Genomic DNA, 26,507 nt, shown 5'->3' with positions numbered 1-26,507 from the left:
CTCAGCAAAAGAGTATAGGAAACCGTTACTTCATTCTTGCCGTGGTGATATATTAAGATAAGAGGGTCGCATAGTCGAGAAGTGGCACTTCAACCAATTATTGTGACCATTAACTGTCGTTCTTTTCACTAAAGATCGAGCATTCGTTATGTGAAACAGTTGCAGAAGGTGAAAATAGAGCTTAGGTTTTCGGATGTCGCATTTATCTAGTTCGTCTATTTCAGACATTTAGTGCTAAAATAGATGAATAGATCCAGGCAAAAACAATCCTACCTTCCCACCTGTGATACAATACAATAGTAGCATTACATGGAAATCTTTTTGCACCGAACAAGAGCAAATTCGCAGTTCTGTGAACAGACGCTACATTACGGATTACTCTTCCCAAAAGTTTTTGAGGACAGCTCGTATACGAAAATACACACAGTCTCCGATACCATTACATGTTCCACACGCCAAATTCTAAATTCATGGCTGCTGTTCTGGAAATAATGAGAATTTCAAAAGCTGTGTCAAGTACCTCAAAATCTATTGTGAAGTCGAAAAAAATAAATGTTTCCTCGGCGCGGAAAAAGATCTCCGCGCGCATTGGCATATCGTGCACATGAAATCTAACGGACAACCATTAATACGCGTTTTATTGTTTTTATCGTGGAAATAACTAAAAGACCCATGGTTCCGTTTAGCTAACGTATTGGGCAGTGCTAAATAAGAGAAAGATAAAAAATGAATACTGTACCAAGTATTTAGTGCTAAACTGGATGGTAGGGGATAGCGCAGACGCGTGAACTGAATTCCATTCCAATGATTGGAAATTTGAATGTGTCGCCTTTATTCACAGACAAGACCGACTTGCTAAATGAAATCATAAAAAATTAAACGTATGATTCAACAGCTAGATAAATTGTAATGCTATTGCAGGTTCGTGAGTCAGTGTTGAATATTAATCGCTTCTATGCAGAATGAACCTTAGACAAGCGCTCTGTCCAACGTTGGATCAGACTACATGTCTTGTTTTGCACACATTCAAATTTTTCGGATTCATTCCATTCGAAATCGATTGTGTCAGTTTGAGAGTTCGCCACAAGCTACATAGAAGTCCGTTTACCTTCAGATGGGTCATCGGAATAGCAGTGTTCTATGCGTTGGAAGCCATAGTTGGGTGCATCTTCCACGATTCCATGTTTTTCAATGATTTTGCAATTGGTTGGATCAACGATATGCTTAAGTATTCAAGTGAAATGTGTGCAATTTACGTTGCTCTAGTGGAAATTGTTACTCAAAGGAATGTGCAGTTACAAGTCTTTGATCACTTGTTCAAATTGAAGCAGGATTTGAAGAGAGCGGGGATTCCTACGGTGAAACTCTACAAGGAATCCCACAAACAGTATTCAACCAAATTTTTCATGTATATTGGAATTACTCTTGCCATGGAACTGAAGTTAGTAACAGGTGTCATGGCGTATAGCAGTCAGTGGGTTAAAAGTTGGAGTTTCTCTATTCTGCTGCTCGCCTTCGGTCGACTACGAAGTTTGTTCTACATTTTCTACATGGACCTTATAAAAGTTCAGCTGACTTCCATTGAAACGCGCTTGGTGGAAATTGTCGCACTAATGCAATGGGCAAAGGCCTTTCCTCCCAATTGCAATGAACATAGACAGATTGTTGAAAGTGTCTCAGTGTCATTGCTATTTTTGAAAAATTGTTACGGTGAAATTTGGCTGATAACTATAAATGTCAACAATACACTTGGCTGGAGTATCTGCTTCAATTTAGTGAGCAGTTTCGTACAAGTATCATGCGATTTATACTGGCTGTATTTAACCATGCATGATAAGGCAGAAGATGGGTATGGAGGTAATGGCCATTGAAATTGCCCTATAACATTCGTAAATGTTCTTGATTTTATTCCCTTAGAACTTTTCTTGAGCCTGTGTCCAGCTCCTATGTTGATAGTGTTGCTACTATATTCGGCAGAAGCCTGTATGGAAGTGGTATGTCCCAGTAAATCCGATAAGTATAACATCTCCTGCAAAATTGAAGATATATTTTTTTACTAAATAATGCACTAGCAGTTCATACTTCATTACTTTGTATAGAAATGTTCAAAATCAATTTAAATATGTGAAAAAGAAACTTTTTCAATGTCTGTTGGACCTTAAAGCTATTTATAAATAATAAGCTCGAATTCTCGCATAAGCTTTGTTCCTCTACAATAGAATAAAATTTGCTTCATATTTGTTGTATTAGAATATAGGTACTGAACGATTACTAAATAAATATAACCAGTTAAAGAATGATTTGAGCAGCAATTTTCAGTAGTGGTTGAGTATTATTTTACATTACATCTTACAAATACGTTGCATATGTGCAGTAAGCTATGATTTTACGTTTCTTGTAGCGAAACAGGCATGACTGCAAACGACTATTGACGCGTGTCTCATATCGGAGCTCACAACTCGCGACATCTGTGCAGTCACAGATACACTGACCGTCGGTAACATAGACAAAAACTATACCGTCGTGCGCACTTTTTATCACTATTATTATGTATGCCAAATGTGAGCAGAATTGGTTCACAACATAGAAAAGTTGTTCATATAGCGTTTAAAAATGTTTTATGTAGACTAGCTGAGGGCTACTTTGCACACTTCTTGAATCCGATATAAAATAAAAATTAACCAGTTTTATTTACTTTTATTGAAATATCATTAATTCATACTGAAAAGCCTCTTTCAATAATAAAACATCGCCCATTCATCGCATTTTCTAAAATGAGGGATTCATTTTAATTTAACATTTACAACGTTACTTGTCAAAAAAACTTGAGTGGGTTGAGACTGCATATTGTTTTTCGTATAGAAAAAAAAGGAAAATGATGAAAAATGACAATATCAGTTTACCTCTAGTATGTCAGAATAGGTTTTTAAGAGCATTTAAAGATTTTTTGTATTATCAATTATAAAAATAAAAAAAATAGAGCAAACACGGTGGGAATGAAAATTTCACAAAATAAAGAAAATGAAATAAGGGGCTGTTTTTGACGTACATTTGAGTGCTAAATTGATGGCGCAATTAGTACACAAGGCCACGTTCTCAACTTATACACTTTTTATGTCAAAAATTCTAAAATAAAGTTTCGAAACCAGTTTTTTCACGGCCAAGATCACATTATTTCGCAACGGTTCAATGTCTTCAAAGAAATTATACAATATAATACATAGCATTTCTTGGAAACAACAATTTTGGTAATTAATCCTCTTGGAAATAATTTCTAAGAATAAACTCAAAACATTATTCAGAATCTTGGTATCTTCGGTAAAGTTGTTGATAATGATATTAAAAACAACTATTTTAAAGATACAAAAATCTTCATATTCTCATAAAAACCGATCCTAACATACTAGAAACAAACTGAAAACTCCGTTTTTCATTACACAAAAACCTTCAAATGCTCATAAAAACCGATCCTGACGTACTAGAAATAAACGGAAACGCCATTTTTCGTAATTTTTTCTTCTTTCCGAAAATCAGTATGTGGTTTCAGTACACTTAAGATTTTTTGTTTTGTCGTGCAGTCTCATTTTACGAGCCTCCAATCGCTTTTATCGACCCTTGAAGTGTTTTGTTTGTTGTGGTAAACAGTTTTAAGAAAAATGACAGAAGACATATGCAACATGGTTAAAATACATGGCTTTACAAATGTCAAAAGTATAATAAAACTAATTAACGCGCGTCTGTTAGTAAATATTGAAAAACTAAAGTGCGCAAATTGGCCCCACATATGCAAAGTAACCCCGCACGACGGTATAGAAGAAGCTTGTCCACTTCGTACTGTTAAATTGACTAGGATGACCCCTTGGAGGAGGGCTGAGCTTAAAAGAATGAAGAAGGATATGAGGAACCTGCCTAAGCGAGATGACTCAAGGGCATTCAAGTCAGCCCGTAGTGCATAAAAGAAATGTCTTAGATCTGTAGAGCGGGCTGGCTGACTAAACCAATGAACTAATGTCTTTAGTCTCTCAAAATCGAAAGATTTTCAGATGAACTCCTTAAAAACCAGAGATGATGCTTATGCGACGGACGAAAAAGATGTTCTTTATCGTCTCTTCGACGCACATTTTCCAGGTTGTATCGATTCAGAGCTGAACAATGTTCACAGATCTCATTCTGGTGATTCGGACTCATGCGCGTTAGCACGCACATTGGTTACCACTGAATCGGTCAAGTGGGCTGGTGACAGCTTTGCTCCGTGCAAATCGCCTAGAAAAGATGGAATCTTTCCCGTGCTGCTACAAGCAGATCCCTATTCGCAAACATGTCTTGAAAAAGATTTTTTTCAGTCTTCGGGTATATCCCGAAAGCAGGGCGATAAATAACTATTAGATTTATTCGCAAAGGGCCATGAAGAAGCCAAGAGACCAATCTGCTTAAATTCTTTTCTTCTCATTTCTTTGGAGCGGTTAATCGATCATCACATCAGGTACGGTAGTTTAGTTGAATATCTACTGCACAAAATGCAACATGCATAACCGTCCCATGTGCTATGGGATTCCCTATACACATGGGACAATTATGCGTATAGCGGTCGTATATAAGTGTGCGAAATTCACGATCGCTTTGCTTCACTATGTTTTTACAACATTGAGAAGGCCTTCTCGCTCAAGCAATCCAGCTTAGGAGTATTCTTAGATGCTTTTGACAATGTATCCTTGCAGTCTATTCTGGAAGCGACGCGCGGTCATAGAGTTTCTTTACTCGTCATTGAGACAGGCAGAGATCATTCGCTTTCGAGCGCACGGTGGAGTTAGAAGTGTTTATTGCCAGTTCGAGTGGTGTATAGCGATAAAGAATAGTGCTAATCCGCGTTAAAGGTTATCTTGCGCACTCCACCTCGTCGAGGTTTCAGTATTTTTTCTCTTCTTTTGTGTTTCTGTTTCTGAGTACCGTTACCCGGCCAGTGACCAGTGAAGTATTGTTCTTCTAATAAGCCGTCTGGATACCGTTATACACACAGTTATTTTATACGTTTCCCCTTATTGGTTCTCATACTAACGTGCACTGCGCAATAGGCCCGTGCAAAAATCTTCCCCTGACGGCGGCTCATCTCAAGGTGAGATGAATGTCGAAACAACATCGGCTACCCGGCTAAAAATATATCCAAGCTCGGCCAATTGGCCCTTCGTGATCTTCTTCAAAGACAAAAAGTGTTTGAATCTGTTGCAGATTTCTCGAGTTCTGGCGGATCGGTATTCGGCCGTGACAGAAATATCGAAAATTCGCCCTGATAAACTACGGGTGGTTGTTAACAGTTTAAATCGAGCAAATGATATTGCTGGCTACGGGCCCTTTACGTAGGGGTACAGGGTGTATACTCCAGCTAACAAGATTGAAGTCAATGGGGTCGTTTTCCGATACGAGTCTGAGTTGCGAGGACTTGCTGAAATATGGGACTGGCTATTTCAAAGACCCCATGTTGTCCATGCCAGTGAAGATACTGGAGTGCAAACGTTTGCATTCAGCATCAATCGCAGCTGACGGGGAAAAAATATACGGCTGACCTTCGCCGGCTCTGCTCTACCCAACTACCTCCTCTTTGACATGGTTTGTCTACCTGTTCGCCTCTTTGTGCCGCGGGTAATGAACTGTACTAATTGCCAACAATTGGGACACACAGCCTCCCATTGTAGCAATAAGGCCCGTTGTGGAAAATGCGGTGGGAATCATGAGGATGATTCATGTGGAAGAGATGTCGAAAAGTGTCTCTACTGTGGGGGAAACCCACATAATCTCCCGGCATGTCCCGCGTACAAACAGCGCGAGGAGAATCTTAAGCGGTCCCTTCAGGGACGCTCTAAGCGATCTTTGGCAGAAATGCTTAAGATAGATACGCCACCGGCCTCTACGAACATCTATACCAACTTGTCTACTGACGAAGGCGACTATGATGAATCCCAGGAGGGAACAACTTCTGCTGTGCCTAGAAGCAATATAAAAAGGAGGAGTTTCGCGGTAAAGGCCAGAAGCCCCCCTAAAATACACAAGGAAGTATTGGTGCAAAACCGAAGCAAGTCGCTTCCGATCTCAGAAACCTGAGCTCAGAAAAGGAGTTCCCAGCGCTTCCAGGAACATCAAAAACCCCAAGTGTTCCCAACGCTGGCTTAACAAATTTCTCTGACATTGTGGACCGTATTTTTGCAGCACTAAATATTTCTGACACTCTCTAAAGCATCTTAATAAACTTTCTCCCCGCATATTTTTGATACCGTTTACTGCGAAATGGCCCCTCCTTTCAGCGATTTTTTCCTTCGATGGTTAATTCATCGAACGAGGTCACTGATTTTATCATTGTTCTACAGTGGAATTGCAGGAGCACTATCCCAAGAATCGATTCCTTTAAAATCTTACTAAATAACTTGAAATGCGATGCATTTGCACTATGCGAGACATGGCTTACTTCAAAAATAGACCTACAGTTCCACGATTTTAATGTGGATTTATTTGCTTGGATCGAGAGGACTCTTACGGAGGAGTACTTTTGGGGATCAAAAAGTACTATTCTTTCAATCGAATCGACCTCCCCTCGACAACAGGCATTGAAGTTATCGCTTGCCAAACCAAAATTAAAGGCAAAGACCTATGCATTGCTTCCATCTGCATCCCCCCTAAAGCCTAAGTTAGCTACCGACGGCTTTGCGATATTGCGGAACTACTCCCCGCACCGGGGCTAGTTTTAGGCGACTTAAATGACGATAATCTAGTTTTAGGTGACCTTCATTACGATAATGGATCTACCTCACACCATGAGCTTTGCGATAACTTCAATATGAAAATTTTGAACACGGATGAAATGACAAGGATTTCTGCTCCTCCAACGCGTCCGAGCGCCTTGGACCTGTCCCTCTGCTCGACATCGCTGCGGTTAGATTGCATGTGGAGCCAGAGTGGATTGCCCTACAATCCTCGGACATCTGGATCTTCAAGCCCGCGTTCGAGCTCTACGCAATAACTCCCTTCTGCGAGTTCCTTTCAGGAGAACCAACTATGGATGCCAGAGCGCTGTTACCGGACTCCAACGAATTTTTAACAGTGTGGCGACGGCCTTTGACTTCAACAGGACGCGGAATGCGATAAAAGTGAAAAAGTTGTCAATACTAAAATGTAATTAGTTTAAGCAACCACCATTGGGGCCAAGGGGCCTGTTGGTGAAGGTAATAAACAACATGATGACATGATGTGGAAGGTAGTCTCTGATCCCCACGGCAGCGACCATCTGACAATCGTAATTAATATTGCTAACGGTTCAGGGCCACCGGTTATAGTCAATGTTTCGTATGACCTCACACGAATCATTGATTGGAAGAGCTACGCGTCCGCGATATCCGGAAAAGTAGAATCGACACAAGAGCTTCCTCCGGAGGAAAAGTACGGGTTCATGGTTGGCTTGATTCTCGATACCGCGATTCAAGCTCAGACTAAACTCATACCAGACGCAAACTCTCGCGGGCGTCCTCCCAATGCATGGTGGGACAAAGAGTGCTCAGACGTGTACGCGGAGAGGGCCGCAGCGTATAAGACCTTCCGGGACGATGGGTTGCCAACTAGCTACCGACAGTACGCGATGGAGGAACCTGCCATTTGAACCAATATATTCTGATTCCTGATTCGAGATAATATGTTTTGCTCAAGTAATAAAAAAACGATTCGTACTTTAAGTCGTGAATTTCTATTATTGTAGTATCACACCTCTCTGCAGTTGTATGACGGCATAAGACGCCAATGAACACTAGTAGAAAACAATTATATATAAAATTTTATAGTATAAGTGTGATTTCAAACTTATCATCGGTCTTTTAATACATATATAACGTAACAAAGAACTTTTCAACTGTTCACTGCTTTCATTGACAGGCTGGCTCACTGGGACCTCTACTGCATGAAATCCCAAAATGTAGCAATGTAGAACTGTACAAGATTGTATACCGATTTTCAAGCCATATTGCCCAGCACCCGATCAGATTCTCAGCGCATAGTTTAACTGAAATTAACTACAAATTGCTTAAAATGGTAAAATGTTTCGATTGTTAAAATCACACATTCTAATATGTATCATTTCTGTCATTGCAGCTCATCACAGGAATTACCACCTATATGATAATATTCATTCCGTTTTCTTCGAATATTCCGGACGTAGTTGGAAAAGACGTGACTCGAGTGAAGTGAAAAAATCGTTTGATCTTTGAGAAGTGAAGAGGATTCAAAACAACTGTTCACGTTCCACAACTCCTTTTTAGTAACGCATTTAAAAAAGAGATTTGAGGTACTAATAAACCTCGAAAAGTAAATGTCTCCCAAGCCCAGAGCAAATTAAATATTCCTATGAATAAAATAACTACCAAACACCTAATTGTGATTGAACGCAGGCGGCCAATAGTGAGAGGAAGCCATATTCAACGCAGCAAGTGGGTACTAAAACTTTCCTAGGACCCCTCAACTGCTCCCAAACCAAACGTCTTGATAAGTCGATTGTCATTGTTAAGATTACATGAGATTCAATAATTGCTAATGAGGTAAAATTGCACTTTAATTAACACAATTGAAAGAGCATTTCACATTCGTAGGGCACATAACATTATAAGCTGAAAGGCAATTTACGCGAAGCCCAGACAAAACACTCAACTTAGCGTAACTTGTTATGTTGCAGTGGGGTTTCCACTCGAGACTCTGGTTTACCAGCTGCACTTAATACTCGGTGATTCGTGATCTATCGCACATTGATCAGCTCCAAACTATGGGCATCTGTAGCAAAAACGAACAATGGAAGCAAAACTCTGATGGCAATATCTTCAATTGAAGAACTGCAACGAAATGTGTTTGGTGAAAATATGCGCTGCTAGTGCTCTTTTAACTCAAGCAAATCTTCATCGCGTTAAATTAGTCCATGCTCGCGATGAGCTTGGATTTGTGATCAAAGAAATTTGTTAATTGGTTCACTGCAATATTTCAACCTTTTAAACATTTTTGCCTATGTCTGCATGATTGGAAACACGCCTCTAAAGACAATCAGTTGGTATTGATATCGCTTGTTGCCTTTTACCTCTTGGGGGCTGATAAAACTAACACCTTCCTTAGCACAAAGCACCCTCTCATTATGCAACTATCGGCAGAAGACTGATAGCACCCCGTCGTCGCTGGACTAAGGACCAAATATCATCAATAGACTTAAACTCGCGTGGATGCATGAGATAGGAGACTTGTAAGAACTATGTTATCTCACCGTTTGACGACCTATGTAACTTCTCCAATGAATAATTTACAAACAATCTCAAGATTGTTCATTCGATGCTCCACAACAGACCCCACCAATTGTTTTTGGCACTTTACACCTATCTCTTTTTATTTCGAGGCTATTTGATAGTAACACAAATGACGCCCTTACAAATGTCGTGGGTTTGAAATCGTCGTTTTGCATATGTAATGAAGTGACTAAAATGGTTTTGCGCCGAAACGAAACGATATAATGACATTGAGTCAAAGCAGAAATTATTGAACTTGCTGATAGGCATTAGTTTTATGATAATAATGGTGATGTATATTATTTACTTTTTCAAGAAAATGAACGAATATACTAATAATACCACACACTTCAAACAAATTTATTGCTAAAAGAATGATAAGTTCACTTAACTGAAATATGTCCGGACAACCTGTCGTCAATCACAGATGCTGGTAATAAACAAAAGAGAAAAGCTTCATTAAGTGCTCTGTACTGTGTTTGGCCAGTAACGGTTTGTATGGAATTTCCTTTCAAAGAGAATTTTGACAATTACTATTTAAGCCATAACCATACATTTGTCGAGAAAAGTTCAATAATTTTTTTTTTCTGTTGTGCTCTTCTAGCTGAGTTGATGTTAACGCTCCTATCCTATATTTCTTGAATTTTTCGTTATTCGTGAAAAGCAGTCTATAGCACTATAAGACCCACGATTCCCCTATTCGATTAAACGACAGCCACAACCTATTAGTTCTAGTTTATGTATTACGCGTGAACTCGTCGTGAATAGGTAACCCAATGCAACAACTGGAGCGTGGAGCTCACCGTGAATGGCAAGTTGATAGTTTAGAGAGCGCATGTGCAATAACGCCGGTGGTTGCCGTTAAGATGGTAACTCGCTCTTAGTCTCGAGTCGCGGAGAGCGTTATGGCCATCACGCGGCGCGCGACCAACCAGTCCAGTTTGGAACGTGAGTCGCGACGGTCAGCTTTTCGGGAAAACGTGGTTGTTTTGCGTTTTTTGTGTCGTGAGAAGATTTTGTTTAGTGTGTGTTTGTGTCTGTGTTACTCTCTACTCGCCAGCTCTCACTTTTGATCTGTGGTTATTTAGGAAGGAAAGCTTTGCCCCCTGTTCGTTCGCCCACTGGCGGTGCTGTCATCCGCGCGCGCGAGACATCTCTCGAACCGGACGGGGTCAAAGGGGGCCATTCCGTACCTTCGTGTACGGAGTGCGACGCGAGAAGAGACTCGAAGAAGAATAAATTGTTATTGCCGAGGAAGTAGTACGAACGGTTCTAGTGAGAGAAGTTGTTTTCTGTGTGCGTATACCAACTGATACTTTGTTTTCATACGTTTCAATTCTTTCCATTTTAATGTATATTTGACATAATCTTCGTAGTTATTTACGATAATCTTTTGCGTATAAACACGAAGGGTTCCCTTTTATGTTGCTTCTCGACCGCCTGGTCGTATTTATACAATGCTGATTTTCGTTGCGACAAGATTTCTCTTAAAAGATAATAACGTGCTTTTTCCGGTGGGCAGTGGTTGACAGATGTGTCATACGATGTGGATGCTGTGGGTGCGTGACGCACCCACACAGTTGTACCATTCGTGTTGAAGGCCACCCGTGAAGAATGGTTTTGTCCTTATCACTTGGAAAGGACGCTGTGTTAAGACCCAAATAACACGATTTCCGCATTCCCGAGTTTGCAAGAGGCTTATGACGATTTCCGGAGTGTGATTCGATTTATCTGGAAACATATCTGTTGACGAGTGTCGGTATGTGGCTGCTAATGAAAAATGCGTCGGTGTTTCAGTTGTGTTGAAGAAATGGTTAGATGTTAGGACGAGCTAATGGGAACAAGCGAGATTCAAAAATAATCTGCTTGTATCTTGTATGTGGATTCATACTGATGGAAACCTGGAACAGTCTAGTACAGCGGTTCTCAACCTTTTTCGTACCATCCCAAGTAACGTTTGAAGTTTTATAGCACAGTACAAGTGAATTCAAAGTTTTAAGAGCGACTTCAAGAATACCATAAAACCTGAATTGTTACATCCTTCGAAATCAACTAGGATGTTTGCGAACCCCCACTGTTTAATATCGAGTTTGTATGCTATCGATATATGTTCAGTCTGGTTTAAACAATACTTGAAATTCTAATATACATTCATCTTCACAGACCCCCAGGAATTTCATTACGTCCCCTTAGGAGCGGACCCCAGGTTGTTAATCATTGAATGATGACTGAGTACTAATTTCCAAATTAATTCATATGGCTAATAACGTGGGTAAATATATTAAGAGCTTAGGACTTTTGTGAGATGCTAGTAAGTTTGATGGTTTATTCAAAAACGAAATATTTAGGATAGGGGTTTAAGAATCCTTCAAAGGATGGTATTTTCAAAGAAATGTTAGGCAATGCTATTCTGAGCAACTCTTCCGTATTGTCACCAACAGGTCCTAAAAGTTTTGCTAAAGTGCCTTAGTGAAAAATAATTGATTTTTACCCAGTGTTACGAAATTTCAAAATCAGTTACCTATTTCTGCTTGTATTTACCGAAACCGACATTCAGATTCAACGCCTCCCTCATTCATTTACTTTCCCACTGACTGAAATTTTATGCAGAATCGAATGCTTGAGTGCAGAGGAAATATAAATTCATTCACTAACCAAAGCATTCATTTGTTATTATGTCAACAGTTTGAAGGCAGAAGTTAGCATCTTCTACATTTTCGAGCATAAGTGAACTGCGTAATCTATATCTGGTGCACTTTTGATCAATAATCCCTCTCAGAGCTAGCATAGAAATAAAATTCACTTTACTTTTGAAACTGAACATGTCCGTATATGAAAGCGCTGCGTCGGGAGAACGAATGATGATGGAAACGAATCAAAAATTTCATTCATCGCAGCGGGTATGAATTGAATTTCGTTTTCTTTCAAGTTCATGCAGCGATGTCAATTTTTTTAAGCTCTGCCAACAACTCACTTAGCTTCAGTCCAATAGTATATCTTCATTTCATTTTTCCTCTATATAACCAACAGAATAATTTACTGTGCCACTTAAACCTCTTAACCATTAAATCCATGAGACTCATTTTTCTTTGGAATTTATTTTTCGGTATAGATACAATATTTACCTCTTGTTGAGGCTTTATTGAGCCTTTATATCACAGAATTCGGTATGATGTCAAATAGAAACAGTATGCATTTAAGAGTTAAAACCGAAGCTAGTTGAAAAAATCCAATTTTCTCAAATATATATATATATATATATATATATATATATATATATATATATATATATATATATATATATATATATATATATATATATATATATATATATATATATATATATATATATATATATATATATATATATATATATATATATATATATATATATATATATATATATATATATATATATATATATATATATATATATATATATATATATATATATATATATATATATATATATATATATATATATATATATATATATATATATATATATATATATATATATATATATATATATTTCTTTAATAAGAAATGTAAAACCGTAGTATTCAAAAATTTCAGGTAAAATATGGATTGAACCAATTTGTGCATCAGAGCACAACACTCAACTTAGGCATAGTTGGATTGAATATGCTAAATGTCACTGGTACGATATCGTTGCGCACATTCGTTCATTCGAATTTAGACTGTAAGAAAAAACTTTGTGACTTTGAACACAACGCCGGTACCGAAACCCGCTTGATCGAGTATCAAGCGTACACGAGAGCTTACGATAGTTGCTAGGAGAAACTACGCTGCTGATTACCGTATATATATTGCCCAAACCGGTACAAAAGTGATGAATTTGGATGTCGTGTCTTGTTTTGCATGTACCAAAGAAAGATGTTGCCGCTTTAGTAAAGGAATGCGTACTAGGCTCGCAAACTGTTACTAAAAAGCTGGTTTTAGAGCAGTCTGTTTGATCTATTGGCATATATTCCATACTTTCCAAGAGCATGTGCGGTGGCTGGATTTTTTAGGATCGAGTATAGCCAGAGTTCTCCGAATTGAACTGGATACTCCATCGTAGGCAGTGACCAGTCAATCTCATCGTGGTCGCAAATGGACAAAAATTTCAACACCAAGAAAACTATTTCGCAGATCGGAAAATTGTTCCACTGGTTAAACGATGGATCAACCATCTTGTTTAATCCTTGACGATGGTTTTATGCACTAGCTAATCCATATCAGGCAAAATTAATACCAATTTCAATTTCAAGGTCGACTCGAGTTATATGACTTCGCCAATTTGGTCCCTTAACCGGCATGCATAGTACACTCGATGTAAGTGACATATCTCTACTTAGACATATAAGCTAGAACCAACTTTTCCGAAAAAACCTATATGAACATTTAAGGGGGGATAATTTTTTTTAAGAATTTTTAAGGAAAAATAGTAATTCGGCCATTTTATGAGTAAAAACCCACTTGATTGAAAAAATATCACAACAATCCCGGAAGTCATCGCAGTGAGGTTTTCAGGGAAAACCTATATCCGTCCTGCTTTGTTCTCGTTGGTATTTAACTGTGCAGGAGAGTTGGGCTCGTTCGACTCATCCACAGTGAGAACCGTCGGCATTTCGGTTCCTTGGTATTTAGGCAGGTCAGTAAAAACGCCCTGCTTTGATTAGGTAATACCTAAGGGTGAACCGAATATCCGGATCGCAAACCGGCGCGGCGGTTTGCGCCGTCGCTCGCGCGGTGATCTATTTTACGTTGACGGGAAACTGTCTCGAAATAATGAAATAAAATTGGAACTGTGGTACATTATTTCAGCTCAGCTGCTTTATACCTCAACGAGATATAATACTTTATTTTAGTATTATTTATGTATTCCCGTGATTTTTACAAATATCAAATCCATACCTTCTTGAATACCTGCATACAGTGAATTTTGTTGAAAAATGGCTTCATTATCAAATAGTTATTCAAAGAACATGTCTGCGTTATTATTTTGGCATTTTACCTCATATGTAGAGCTTATTAAGGGGTAATATACCATTTTGTGCGAAAAATGTCAAGGAAATTTATAAACATATATTGACAATTGGCGCCCTTTTTTATTTAAGAGATTTGCGGTGATCACGATTGATGACCAATAAATCAACTAAAATCCCAAAACTTAAAATTTTTTATTAGTATATGAATATTCCCCGTACCTTAACGATTAGTTGAATAATACGTTTTTCCTAAAAAATCGCTGTTTTAAGCACTGAAAATTGAATTAAAAAATTCTCATCCTCAAAACAAAAATTTATGCATAAAAAAGAATCGTTAAAGTACTAGATAAATTAAATACGATCAATTAAAAAAAATTAATAAAATCGGTTTAGTGGTTTTTCGGCAATCACGGAAAAACCATTTTTGAAAAAGCGACATTTCGAGAAAATCGAGTTTAAAATTTCAAGTTGCCACTGCTCGTGGTAGACGAAGCGCTGTAACTTTCGATCTATTTCTCGGATCTCTATAAAAATTTGGGAAAATACTGTCAAGAAGCTGTACTTTCAGATAAAGTATTACTGAAAAGTAATAAGGTGTGTACCCCTTAACACCATATTGTGACATACAGTCATTGTTATGGAATACCTGAATTTAGTGTTCCGCAGTCATTTTCTTCTGCTCGGGAATTGACACACATTTCTCAGCAACTAGTAGTTACTAGTAGTACTACAAGATACAAATAAAAAAAGAATTTCAATATATGACCTAAATTTTCGATGTAAAATTGCGTGCTAAATCCGCAAATGCTGTCCAAAAATTTATAGTTACAGTTTTCGAGTTATAGTAAAAAGAAGAATTTGAAACTCTTGGTCTTCTGAACATTTTTTTAGTGCGACTAATGGTTCTAACGTTATTCATGAGGTTGCAGAGCTTTTTCTTAATATTTCCTCATTTCTAATATTAAAAATATGCGCTTGGTAAATATTTTCGGCAAGATAAAGCAATTCAAAAAATTATATTGTTAGGGCAACTTAAAGCTTGCTAACAACCAATAAAAATAAGCACTTTTTTAATCGGATGAAAATTACGAAAGGTATTAAATTTTCGTGGAAAACGGGAATTTTTATATTTCTCTAGGTCAAGGTTATTGAACCGTTTCAACCCCATTTTTTCTAGCGCTTGTTCCATAAAAAAATAAGGGACTCTCTGTTAGAATTTTGAGAGGATGTGATCCGGGGGTATATATTTGACCTCATTTATCCAAATGATTCAAATTTTGTAATAACATTATTTTAGACAGTAAAATGATAAATCACCGAAAAATTGGTATTATATAATAAGCATTATATTTACATGTGTCATTCACATTCGTGTACGTACAAAATTCTTTGTAAGCTTCAGGCTCCACAACGCCCTTATATACATATCGTAAATTTATGATGGCACAAAATGTTAAATGCTCTCACTAGCTTCACAAATACTGACCTATCTCCGTATTTTGTCACGTTTTGCTCTACTAACAATTTATTTTAATTCTTGTAAGAAATGCTAATTACGAATAGTTTGCTTGACCGAAAGGTCGTTTTCGATTGAGCTTTCCAAAGTTTGAAGACGCTGTTCAAACGTATCTTTTTGGTACTATAAAATTGTAGAAAAAACTGAACAAAGTAAAAAACAGTTCAAAAGAAAAACATCGCGATTGAATAAAAGTGATGAAACACACTTAAGAACTTACCAAATATATGATCGAAATTAATGTTATGGAAAAAAACAAAACCCAGCCCACAACCACTCTCCTATATTATAAGAAAGAGGCAGCTGAATTAATTCTAAGGACTGCCTCTCTTAAAGAATAAATATTATAAATAACGTCCCCAAATTCCTATAGAAGATGTTATATATGTCGAGAGCACGTATATGGCACCCCTATCCCATTTGTATTGAACTGCCATAAGTCAACATCTCAGCGGACACACAAATTATGGGCCCCACTGACAGCTCAAATTCTTCTGTTTGTTTTGCTCGAAGGTCGAGTTTCACTAGTCAGATACCGTACGACATGAGTCAATTTTTAGACATTTGTTAAAAAGCGAAAATATTGGATAGCTAAATGAAGAAATGTGTTGTTTTGTACATGTCGGTGAATAACAAAAACTTTACACCATGGTGCATCAACAAATTAAACGAACTCGACACAATTGTGTCGAATGAAATTGATTATGTTTATTGTGGATCGACCCTAACGCAACGTTTGAGATGTTGGCATAGAAATCATGGCGGCGTATCAGATACCTGGTCACTCAAAATACGCGGTACCGGAAAGTACCCAGCTTTCGTCACCTATCCACTCGCATTTTCCCAGCCTACTGTTGCTGTCGGAGAAACAGGAGCAGCTACAGCTACAATACGCATGTGTGCAGTTGGTTGGAATAGCATTGCCACTACATTTGACTGCTTGCTTTCGGATGCTACCTTCAACAACGACCGACTCGCAGTATCCCAACATCGTTCCTCGAATCGCTGATAGAACGTCCGTCCTTCGTCTCCCGTCGGTTTTTGGGTGGCAAGAGTTCACGCAGTGTGTTAAAGGCAGGAACGGTGCTGGATTGGGAATTGTTTTTTTACTCTCATGGGGCTGTTACCAACTCTTCGGGTATCCTAATTAGGCGACAGCTTGTCAGATCTAAGTGACAAGAACCGTAATGATGCAAATGTGCGTGACCGGGCACGGGAAAATCATGTGAATCGATAATGGTTTGAAGATATCATTGCCCGATGATCCACACGTCTCGCACGTCGGTTGTGCAACATTTTCCGTCCGGGGGGAAAATTTCTCTTCCATACAGAGAGGTGATAACCTTCACGCCATCCACCACCAACGGCGACTGTGTCGTTGGCCACTGCCCAGAATGAGGAAAAAACATGTTATTAGCGGGTGGCATTTCGGTTCGAATATAACTGTCACGTTTTTGCGTTTCTTTTTTTTTACAGGCCTCATCGCGTGACCTTCTGTGCCGTACGGCAGAAAACAAAATTAATCTATCCAAGTGAAAATTGATCAGCTGACATCCGAAATCGAGCAAACGAGACTAACTGGAGTGAGTGGGACTCGTCGTCACCATTACGTGGGAAAACAGTGAACATTATTAAACTAATTATAAAACCATTTGCTGCTATAATATTGCACAGCTTTTTGGCGTGTCTCGTTCAGCGGAAAGTGGGGATTGGAGCAGTAAATTAAACGCAACTCATCGTATAACCATTACGTCTAGAAGCGATTAAAATTTCTTTTCTCACTTCCGAAAGACGGCGCGCGTGAATCATTATCGTACACAATCCTATCAATCATCATATTAAAAGAAAATCACTAGTTTTTATTTTCGCACGATGTGAAAAAGTGAATACTCCCAGAAAGCGAACGAAACTACAAATAAAAAGAAGAAAAAAAGCAGAGTGTAAAAAATTGACCCAATATCTCATGGCAACATTCAACGTTAGCAACATTGCCACAGAGGAAAACCGGTTCGGGTCGGAATCAAAACAAAAAAATTGCTACAGACTTGCGAGGAAGCTACTACAAAGTGTCACTCACGGCGAGGAAGCAGACGTTGAAAAATAAAATAACAAATCATTATCATTATCACCGCTCTGGAAGTGTGAAAAATCAAGGAAACGAAAGGCTCGGATAAATAAATAAATAAATAAAACAGAAGAGGAAGATTGAATTAAATGTGTCAGCAGCGACTAATCTTCAGCTTGTGGGGTTGACATCTGAGTTTTTTTTGCTACGGAAGAGTGCTGATGGTGTGACTGCAGACGGCTGATCATTTTTGTGCAAGTGTCGCGAAGTGCAGTAAGAGTGTGTTTTACCATACAGCTTATAGTTAGTTCGGTAGTCGTTTGCCGGTGTTTTTACCTTTTGCGGTGTTGTGCGTGTCGTACCATACTCAGTGCAAGAAGAATAGTGCAAGAGGAAAGAAATAAACCGATTATCGTGTGTATGTGACGATTTTCTAAACTACTGAAATCTCAGAGCTATTGCTAGCATCAAATACGTGGGAGCAATAGATTGTCTGAAGCGCGGTGATTGGAGTGGTTTTTGGACCACGCGTTGGATTTTAACGGTGCTGATATTTTGGACAGAGAGGCCATTTTAAAAGTAAGTCAAACCTTCTTTATTATACTTAATAGTTCGACAGCCTTTGTATTTTGATTTGGTTGCGAGAAACTATGATTTCTCAAAAGAGTTTAGTAAACAGACGGCTTTTATGAATATACAAACATTTTTTTCTTTTGAGATCAAAAGTATTTTTAAAGATGGAATTCAAAATTCAATAGATACTATTAATGTGCAGTTTTTTATTAGGTTCGAACACTTTTTACTTACAAAAAGTACGTGTGTACTTGTGGCGACATGCATACATATCTATTGATTTTTTAGTGTCTAATCACAGACTAACAGACATAACACTCACAAAACAAAGCTTCGTCCGCTTTAACGGTCATTTTAAATATATATGTAGTTAGGACTGTGGCCACATTTGAAATTATGGCGCCACTGACATATGAAGAAGCATATGGGGGATATGCCACTACTGAAAATTGTTCCCAAACCTGAGGGGTAACCCACCAGCAAATGAGTGTTTGGGATTGTGAATAAAAGGTGGAACTAGTGTTCTGGGAAAATTGTTGGATAGATATTTTTAGGGAATTCCCTCATAGTGTTATGTCTGTTAGTCTGTGTCTAAATACCCAATTTTCCGAATACTCTCGATAGGACCATCTTCTGGAAAAGTGCATTAACAGATAAAGGATGAAAAAACTACACTTGAAATGATAAAGATGCAAGAAAAAAGGTAAACAAATCTAAATAAAAAGTGCATCCTAAAGTGTGAGTCGTTAATTATTGCGACACTTTACATACATGGATTGATAAATCGGCTATAGCTATCGGAGTGAAACCAGTTGTACAGTAGTTCAGTATATGTATTTTTTCAGCCTAAATACTTTAGGTTGAATTGGAGTAAAATGCGCGACATGTGATTGATAATTATTATTTTTATTTACTTCCCTCTACTTTTTGCCCTTAGATTTTCCAAACGTCGCGTTTCATCTAAACCCAATGGGTTTCGGTGGGACTGAGTTCAGAACAGTTTGGTGGGTTAATATCGTTCGGCTCAAAATCCACCGAATTAACCACACCTCACTCCTCAACGGGTTTGGAATAGTTGCACGCTTAATCAGACCAAAACTTCGGTTTTTAATCATGCAGTCCAAAAAATGGCAAAAGCGGCAAAGTTTTGAAAATCTCACCGTTCATGGCGTCTTTGATCACGAATGACGATACATTGCAAAACATTAAGTATTAGCGCCCATTGTAATCATATTTCTCACCGAGATATGCGAGATAGTGTTAATAAGAATTCAACTAAAAAGATGTGCAATAATAGGTTCAGTTTATTTTGATTATTAGTATGAAAATATTTGTACAGAATTGTCGGCTAACTACAACTTTTAGTTAAAATAAAATTACTTGCTTGTAATACCTGTTACTTAATCTTATTCACATAGTGAACTAAAATCGCCGACACTTTGCAAGGCTATATAGATGCCCCAGCTATATTAGAACAAATCAATATAAACGTTGCACCACGAACATTACGCAACAATATTATGCTTCGATTACCGTTCAGACGCACTAATTATAGTATGCATGGAGCCATCACTGGTCTTCAAAGGATTTTCAACCAGGTTGTTTTAGCTTTCGATTTCAATGTATCTAGACAAACTCTGCGTCAGCGATTTTCTAGACTTTTTAATCGATCTTTTAACCACATGTGACTTTTTTACCGTTTTTGTGAATTATTGTATGACCACTATTTTTGTATATGACCTGAATGCTAGTAATAAGTTTATTATTAAGACCCACACCATTGTGGCTTTGGAATGCCTGTTGGTGTATAAGACCAGGGATGCCAATGGTACTGGTATACTACATTTTTCCGGTATATTTACATTTGCACAAGCCGTACAGCCCGCTACAGCGACGAATCACTACAGCTCTTGCCAGAACGGTAGCCAAACCGAGTACATTTTCCCGTACAGCAGTAGAATACATTTTTGTTTTGCTGCTGTACTCCGACTACTCGGTGAGAGTGTGGCGTAGTAAAGTTTGTTCTCTCGCTTTGCACACTTTTCTTTGCATAGTCAAAGGGAGAGGCCCGCATACGAAAGCGTTAATGCCGGTCGTGGCGTAAACGAACCGCATTCATTGTCGTCGTTTGTGATTAAAAATATTGAATAGATTAAAAATATTAAAAAGTGTAAAATAAGGAAAGAGAAGCTGTATCGCTCGCGTCTGGTGGCTGTACTGGGGGCAGTATTTTTTGCCATGTTACTGCTTTTACGGTTACCAAATGGACTGAGAGCAAATTAAGGACATCCCTGCAAAATGTTATGCCAGTTATGTCACTTGAGCCAGAATTCTGAAAAAAAAACAGTTAGAATTCTGACTAATTTTCCAGAGGTTGAACTGGAATGTTGAATCTCAATCGAGACAAATTAGAATGATGTAGTGCCAATACAAAACGAAAATACCACTTTGGCCAAACCTCATATTGAGCTATCAAACAAATTTTGGTTACTTCTGAGTAAAACAAATTTTGGTTGCCATGAGTCGCAGAGAGTATGCATTAACAAAAACATTAACAAAAAATCACTGGAAGGAATTGAAATTGATTCTCTTGAAAAAAAGTTGATCTGAATAATTTAATACAGGGTGATTCGACAAGACGTTTTTCTTTTAATCTGGTAAAAAAATGAAAAATGGAGTAAGTCGCGAATTGTCCATTCGACTGGTCCAATTTTTGATGACGGATTCGAGTATTTCAAGCGGTATCTGGCTAATTACTCGAGTAATGTTGGTTTCCAATGCTTGGGGATGTCACCGCCGCTATGTTTTCTTCACTACGTGCTGGATGTGGTCGATTTGTACGCTAGTCATCCAATAACAAGAGCTACAACGCTTACTTTTTTGTTGTATGGCGAATAGTTGAGTCAATTGGCCGATGATGTCGACCATATTATGGTTGGAGTTCACTAAACACATTTCCCACAGATCGCTGATTTTTGAAATATTGTTAAATAATTTGAAGATGGTGAGCCAGTGTAAGTCGTTCCATTATGAAATGGCAAACAATACTAAACTAAAATAGCATGACAGCAGTTAGGACCCGTTAACTACTAGAAAATGCCCTGTTGAAAAACTTCATGTTGAACCACCCTGTATATGCCAAGGCTTGAGACTAAAATTAAGGACATTTGAAGTAAAATAAGGACGCTTTCCAAAAACCTCGAAAATAAGGACATGTCATTTAAAATAAGGACGGTTGGTAACCATATGCTTTGCTTACAGACTGCCGTACAGCGCTGGGCGTCCTGCACTAGCGAGCGACAGCAACGTCGAAAGAGAAATGAGAATGTAGGCAGAAAAGGTAGGAATTCTGCATCCTTGTATAAGACTAATAAAGAATAAAACAGTGTTCACTAATACTAACGATACTTTGCGGTCCAATTTTTCATTACACCAGCTCAAACGTGAACGTTACACTGAGTCATACTTTTATTTTAATTGGAGAATCCATGTATTCACAATTAAACTTCTTGTTAACAGACCACTTCAATGAGCTTTGTGATAATACCACGTATGTATTCTCTTATGTTTTCATAGATTTCGGGAATTTGAATTGCGTCCATTTTGCTTAGATACTGTAAGAAACATTTAGAAACATTCATCGAATCAAAATATCCATCCGTTACGAAGATTTCCTGTCCCAAAAATCCGAACCTCAGTGCAGATCACCGCAGTATGGGTCTCTCTGACACCGCAGTATTCTGGGTCAGTTATCTCCGTTACTAAATAATAGAACATACTCAATATCCCTTCGTGATACGTATACGAAGCTTTCCTAATTTATGGTTTCGTGAAAACAGCGCTGGAATTTCCTGTCCGAAAGTTTTTTGTAAAAACTTATTTACATGTCTATCGGCAACACTATTGCATATCGCAAGGTTTTTGAGCACTACGTGATGACGGTTTGATTGTGGTCAAAATTGGATTTATAATCTTTCGAGACACATGTATTGCTTTATAGTAAAATGAAAATTAGAAATAAGTCTTTGGAGGTAAGTTTTTTTCGGTAAAAGTAATACAGGTGAACGTTTATCTCATTTTTTGCAAATAAAACTATGAACACCTGATAGCATAATTGACCATTCATAATCCATCGTTTGTCACAGTGTGAACGCTTGTTGCATAAAGTTATATCTTCTAGCCAGCTAGTCATAGCTTCGCATGTTTGTTGATACAAATGACTTAACTTGCATTGATGTCAATTTATATATCTAGGCAGCAAGTTGAAAAGGGTTTATATACAGCTTGCAGTTTTCATTAGAAGTTTGATTTCTCGCACTTTGAAAGTGCGGAGTCCAGGTTGGTGGGAATTGTCGACAAACATATGATTAGGGCTCATAAGCCAACTGTCAAAATTCACTTTATATGAAAATTCCGGACAAACGGATACTCGCCAATCACAGATGTTGATAGTAAACAAAAGAGACAAGTTTTTTGTTTCATTAAATACTATGAACTGTGTTTGACCACTAACGATTGGTGCGGAATTTCCCTTCAAAGAGAATTTTGACAGTTGGCTTTACGTCGTAATCATATGTTTGTCGAGTCTTGTGGAGTTCTGGAAAGTTTAAAAAAAACTGTACAACACATTGAACACCTGTGTAACAGAGAATCTGTGCACCTGGCATCTCTGCAATCGATATCATTTTCACCGGTTATTTCACACTACACTAAACGCAGGTGAGCTAAAAATGATTGATTTGAATGCTTTTTCATCGCGAGATGGCGTACGTTTTGTGTCTTCTACGATTCGTATGAGATTTGCATTTATTTATAATATTTGATATTACACAGACATTTTAGTAGTTGTACTAGTCAAGTAAATAGTAAGAATCGACCAACTGCCATGAAGGACCAAAGCGCTGTCAGTGTTTCGAGTGGAATGTGTTACGAATTATTTACTGTGGGTAGCAGATAGAACACAAAACATGAAGACATCGTATGCATCACGAATTGCGACAACTACTTCAAGGACACCCCCATCGTTCGCAGAACGATAAATTGATCGGAATATCCTGTGTTTGTACTGGCGTCGTTTATGGACGACATACGATGAACATTGAATCCAACTACGTTTATAACCGTTTTGCCTACACATCGCTTTCCCGCAGGCCAAATATTTGATGTCATGTCAGACGTCATTGATGACATCAACATTTGCGTGCAAAATTTATAGCCACAAAATGTGCTCCAATTCGAAACTTCCGCTTCATCAGTGCCAAGTCGAGGAATCCAGCTTTGGAATATTGCATCGCACCAAAGGTTCCTGACGCTTTGCACAATACAACTCAACGTGGAACGAAAATCTTCATTATGGTTTTACCGGAATTCACGTACAACAACAATCTCATTCTTCACCAGCCAAAAAATTAAATGGCTTTTTGGATATTATTAAAAACATTCTGTTTTGGTGGGCCGAGATGTTTGTACTGGCGTCGTTTATGGACGACATACGATGAACATTGAATCCAACTACGTTTATAACCGTTTTGCCTACACATCGCTTTCCCGCAGGCCAAATATTTGATGTCATGTCAGACGTCATTGATGACATCAACATTTGCGTGCAAAATTTATAGCCACATATATCTCTCTACCGTATCTGAACTCCGCCGAAGGCGGAAGGTTCCAGCTTTCAAAATGTAAAACATGCAGTTGTTCGTATCAGAACATTCAAATAAAGTTTGTCCGTATTTTAAAAACGCGAGTGTATTTAATGGTCTGCAAATTCCTGCATCCTGTTCGTCCATTTCTCGAATGAATTAATTGGATCTCATCCGGGATGATCTACAAAATCCTGTAAAAAGGTTCCCGCAAACTCAAAAACAACAGGAGAGCAGCGAAAAAATTGCTAGGCATGCAACTGAGCTCAACTTCATGTAAAATCGACATAATATATTCGCATGTTATTAACTATTGAAAGACCTTTCCAAATGTAACGCTCAATTTTTCGCAATTCGTATCTTGTCAAAACCCATCAAAGTAATCAACAGTGCTCCTGGAATACTTTCAATGACGGTATACATTTTCCATTGAAGTGATTCCTTAAACGCTAGGATACGCCTAGGGTTATATCACTTTAATTTACATGTACGGACATGTAAAAATGTGTGATCTCTAGTTTATTTAGTCAAGTTTCTCATTAAAGAGACACAGTATTTGATTTTACATTTTTCCTTTTTTTTTCGACTAATATGTAGTCAAATTTTCTTTTTTATTTTTAAACGACATTCAATTAGCTAGAGATTACTGAGTAGGAAAAGTTATAAAAATTTATAGCCATTTTGGCCCATAGTACTCAAGTGAGAGGAAGCATGTGAAATATACAGATAATAAAACTAGAAGTATCAGGGTCATTAGAAAAAGGCTTAAAATCGTACGGGCTAATCTTTTGTCTTCTGCTGGTAGAAGTCGAGCTTAGGCAGCATTACTACGAATCGCTCAAGTCTAGTGATTCTACATGTCAGAACATGGAGTATCCTATTGCCAAACAAAAAGTTTTTTAAAGATAGAGCGGATCGATGTCTCATATGCTTGAAATACGCTTCCCCTATAAACTGAATAGATTCTGATTTTGCTCGAATTTGGTAGGCGCTCAAGTTTGATCCGCAATCGAAAATATCCAGTATCCAATATTTGTTCAATAACATGCGCACCCATTAGTTGTTTACCGAACTACACATCAGTGCTTTTTAACTAGAATTATCAGATATGAAGCTATCGCACACATTTGCTTTGTGCAGATCTTGTCGCTTTTGGCAGATACGGCCATTAGAGTCACCTCCTACAGCTTCAACAACGTCTCACCACAAATTACACTAGCGGTTAGACAAAGTATTACCACAAATTATTTATACTGAGCGACCGATGTCTACTGGTCGGGAATAGGCTGAAATAATATGATTTTTGATACATAATCCACAAAAACAAAAATATTACCTATAAGTTCCACCTATTGTGCATTTTTGATTACATAACAATTCAATAGGCTTGCTGCACGAATATTAGCACAAATTAGTTTTGACATTGATGTTGTACGTTGTCACGAACATATCACAGACAAACAGACATTACATTCATGAACGCTTTTCTCGTACTTGAAAAAGCGGCTATTTCTAATATTCAGTAGTAGGGCAATCATCCGTTTGTAGCGCTAGTATCTCCATTTATGACGTTTACTTTTTCACAATTTTGGGTGCACTGCATATTTCGATACACAATAACAAAAATGGCACAAAAGATGCGAAATTATTACATGTTTACGAGAAGGAGGCGGGGATACATTTTTCGCGTTTTTTAAGGATACTTGGAAGCTGAAGCCAGCAGGATTGGACTTGCCATCAACGTTTCGAAGACAAAATACATGAGAGGAAGAGGTTCTAGATACGACAATGTGAACCCCCATCACCAGTTCGGATTGACGGTGACGAAATTGAGATGGTCGACGAATTCGTGTATTTGGGCTCACTGGTAACCGTCGACAATGATACCAGCAGAGAAATTCAGAGACTGATCTTGGCGAATCGTGCCTACTTTGGACTCCGGAGGACGCTCCGAAAATTTGCCGCCGCGCGAAGTTGATTATTTACAAAATGCATATTTGACCGGTGGTCCTCTACGGCCACGAGACCTGGACTATGGTCATGGAGGACCAATGCGCCCTTGGAGTCTTCGAACAAAAGGTGTTGCGTACCATCTATGGTGGCGTGCAGATGGAAGACGAAACGTGGCATAGGCGAATGAACCCTGAGTTGCATCAGCTGCTGGAAGAACCGCGCTTACTGCAAAAATAGGACGTTTGCGATGGCCTGGATACGTCGTAAGAATGTCGGACGACGACCCGGTGAAGATGGTTCTTGAGGACGACCCTAGGGGAACAAGAAGACGAGCGCACAGCGAGCACGGTTGAACGACCAGATAGAGGACGACCTGCGGACCCTTCGAAGACTGCGAGGCTGGCGACAAGCAGCAATGAACCGAGTGGAGTGGAGAAAGCTTCTACATACAGCAAGAGACAAGGCTCT

General features: G+C 38.3%; 1 protein-coding gene and 1 long non-coding RNA gene across 2 annotated transcripts in view; both read left to right on the top strand.

Annotated features, from left to right (window-relative positions):
• The first annotated feature begins 962 nt into the window (after positions 1-962).
• On the top strand, positions 963-8,223 carry LOC131679978 (putative gustatory receptor 39b). The gene is made up of 4 exons (XM_058960720.1): positions 963-1,857; positions 1,918-1,994; positions 7,912-8,067; positions 8,128-8,223. Exons 1-4 carry the CDS (start codon positions 963-965, stop codon positions 8,221-8,223), a joined length of 1,224 nt encoding a protein of 407 aa, XP_058816703.1.
• Positions 8,224-10,241: 2,018 nt separating this feature from the next.
• The window catches only part of LOC131682633 (uncharacterized), a 59,154-nt gene continuing 42,888 nt past the window's right edge, over positions 10,242-26,507 (top strand). The window contains exons 1-2 of the long non-coding RNA XR_009304112.1: positions 10,242-10,592; positions 17,283-18,450. This is a non-coding gene — a long non-coding RNA (uncharacterized LOC131682633). The remainder of the gene's footprint in view (positions 10,593-17,282; positions 18,451-26,507) is intronic.

Source organism: Topomyia yanbarensis, chromosome 2 (assembly GCF_030247195.1).
Source record: "Topomyia yanbarensis strain Yona2022 chromosome 2, ASM3024719v1, whole genome shotgun sequence".
Taxonomy (NCBI): domain Eukaryota; kingdom Metazoa; phylum Arthropoda; class Insecta; order Diptera; family Culicidae; genus Topomyia; species Topomyia yanbarensis.
Note: the sequence above shows the minus strand (reverse complement) of the source record. Positions and strands in the feature narration are given on the sequence as shown.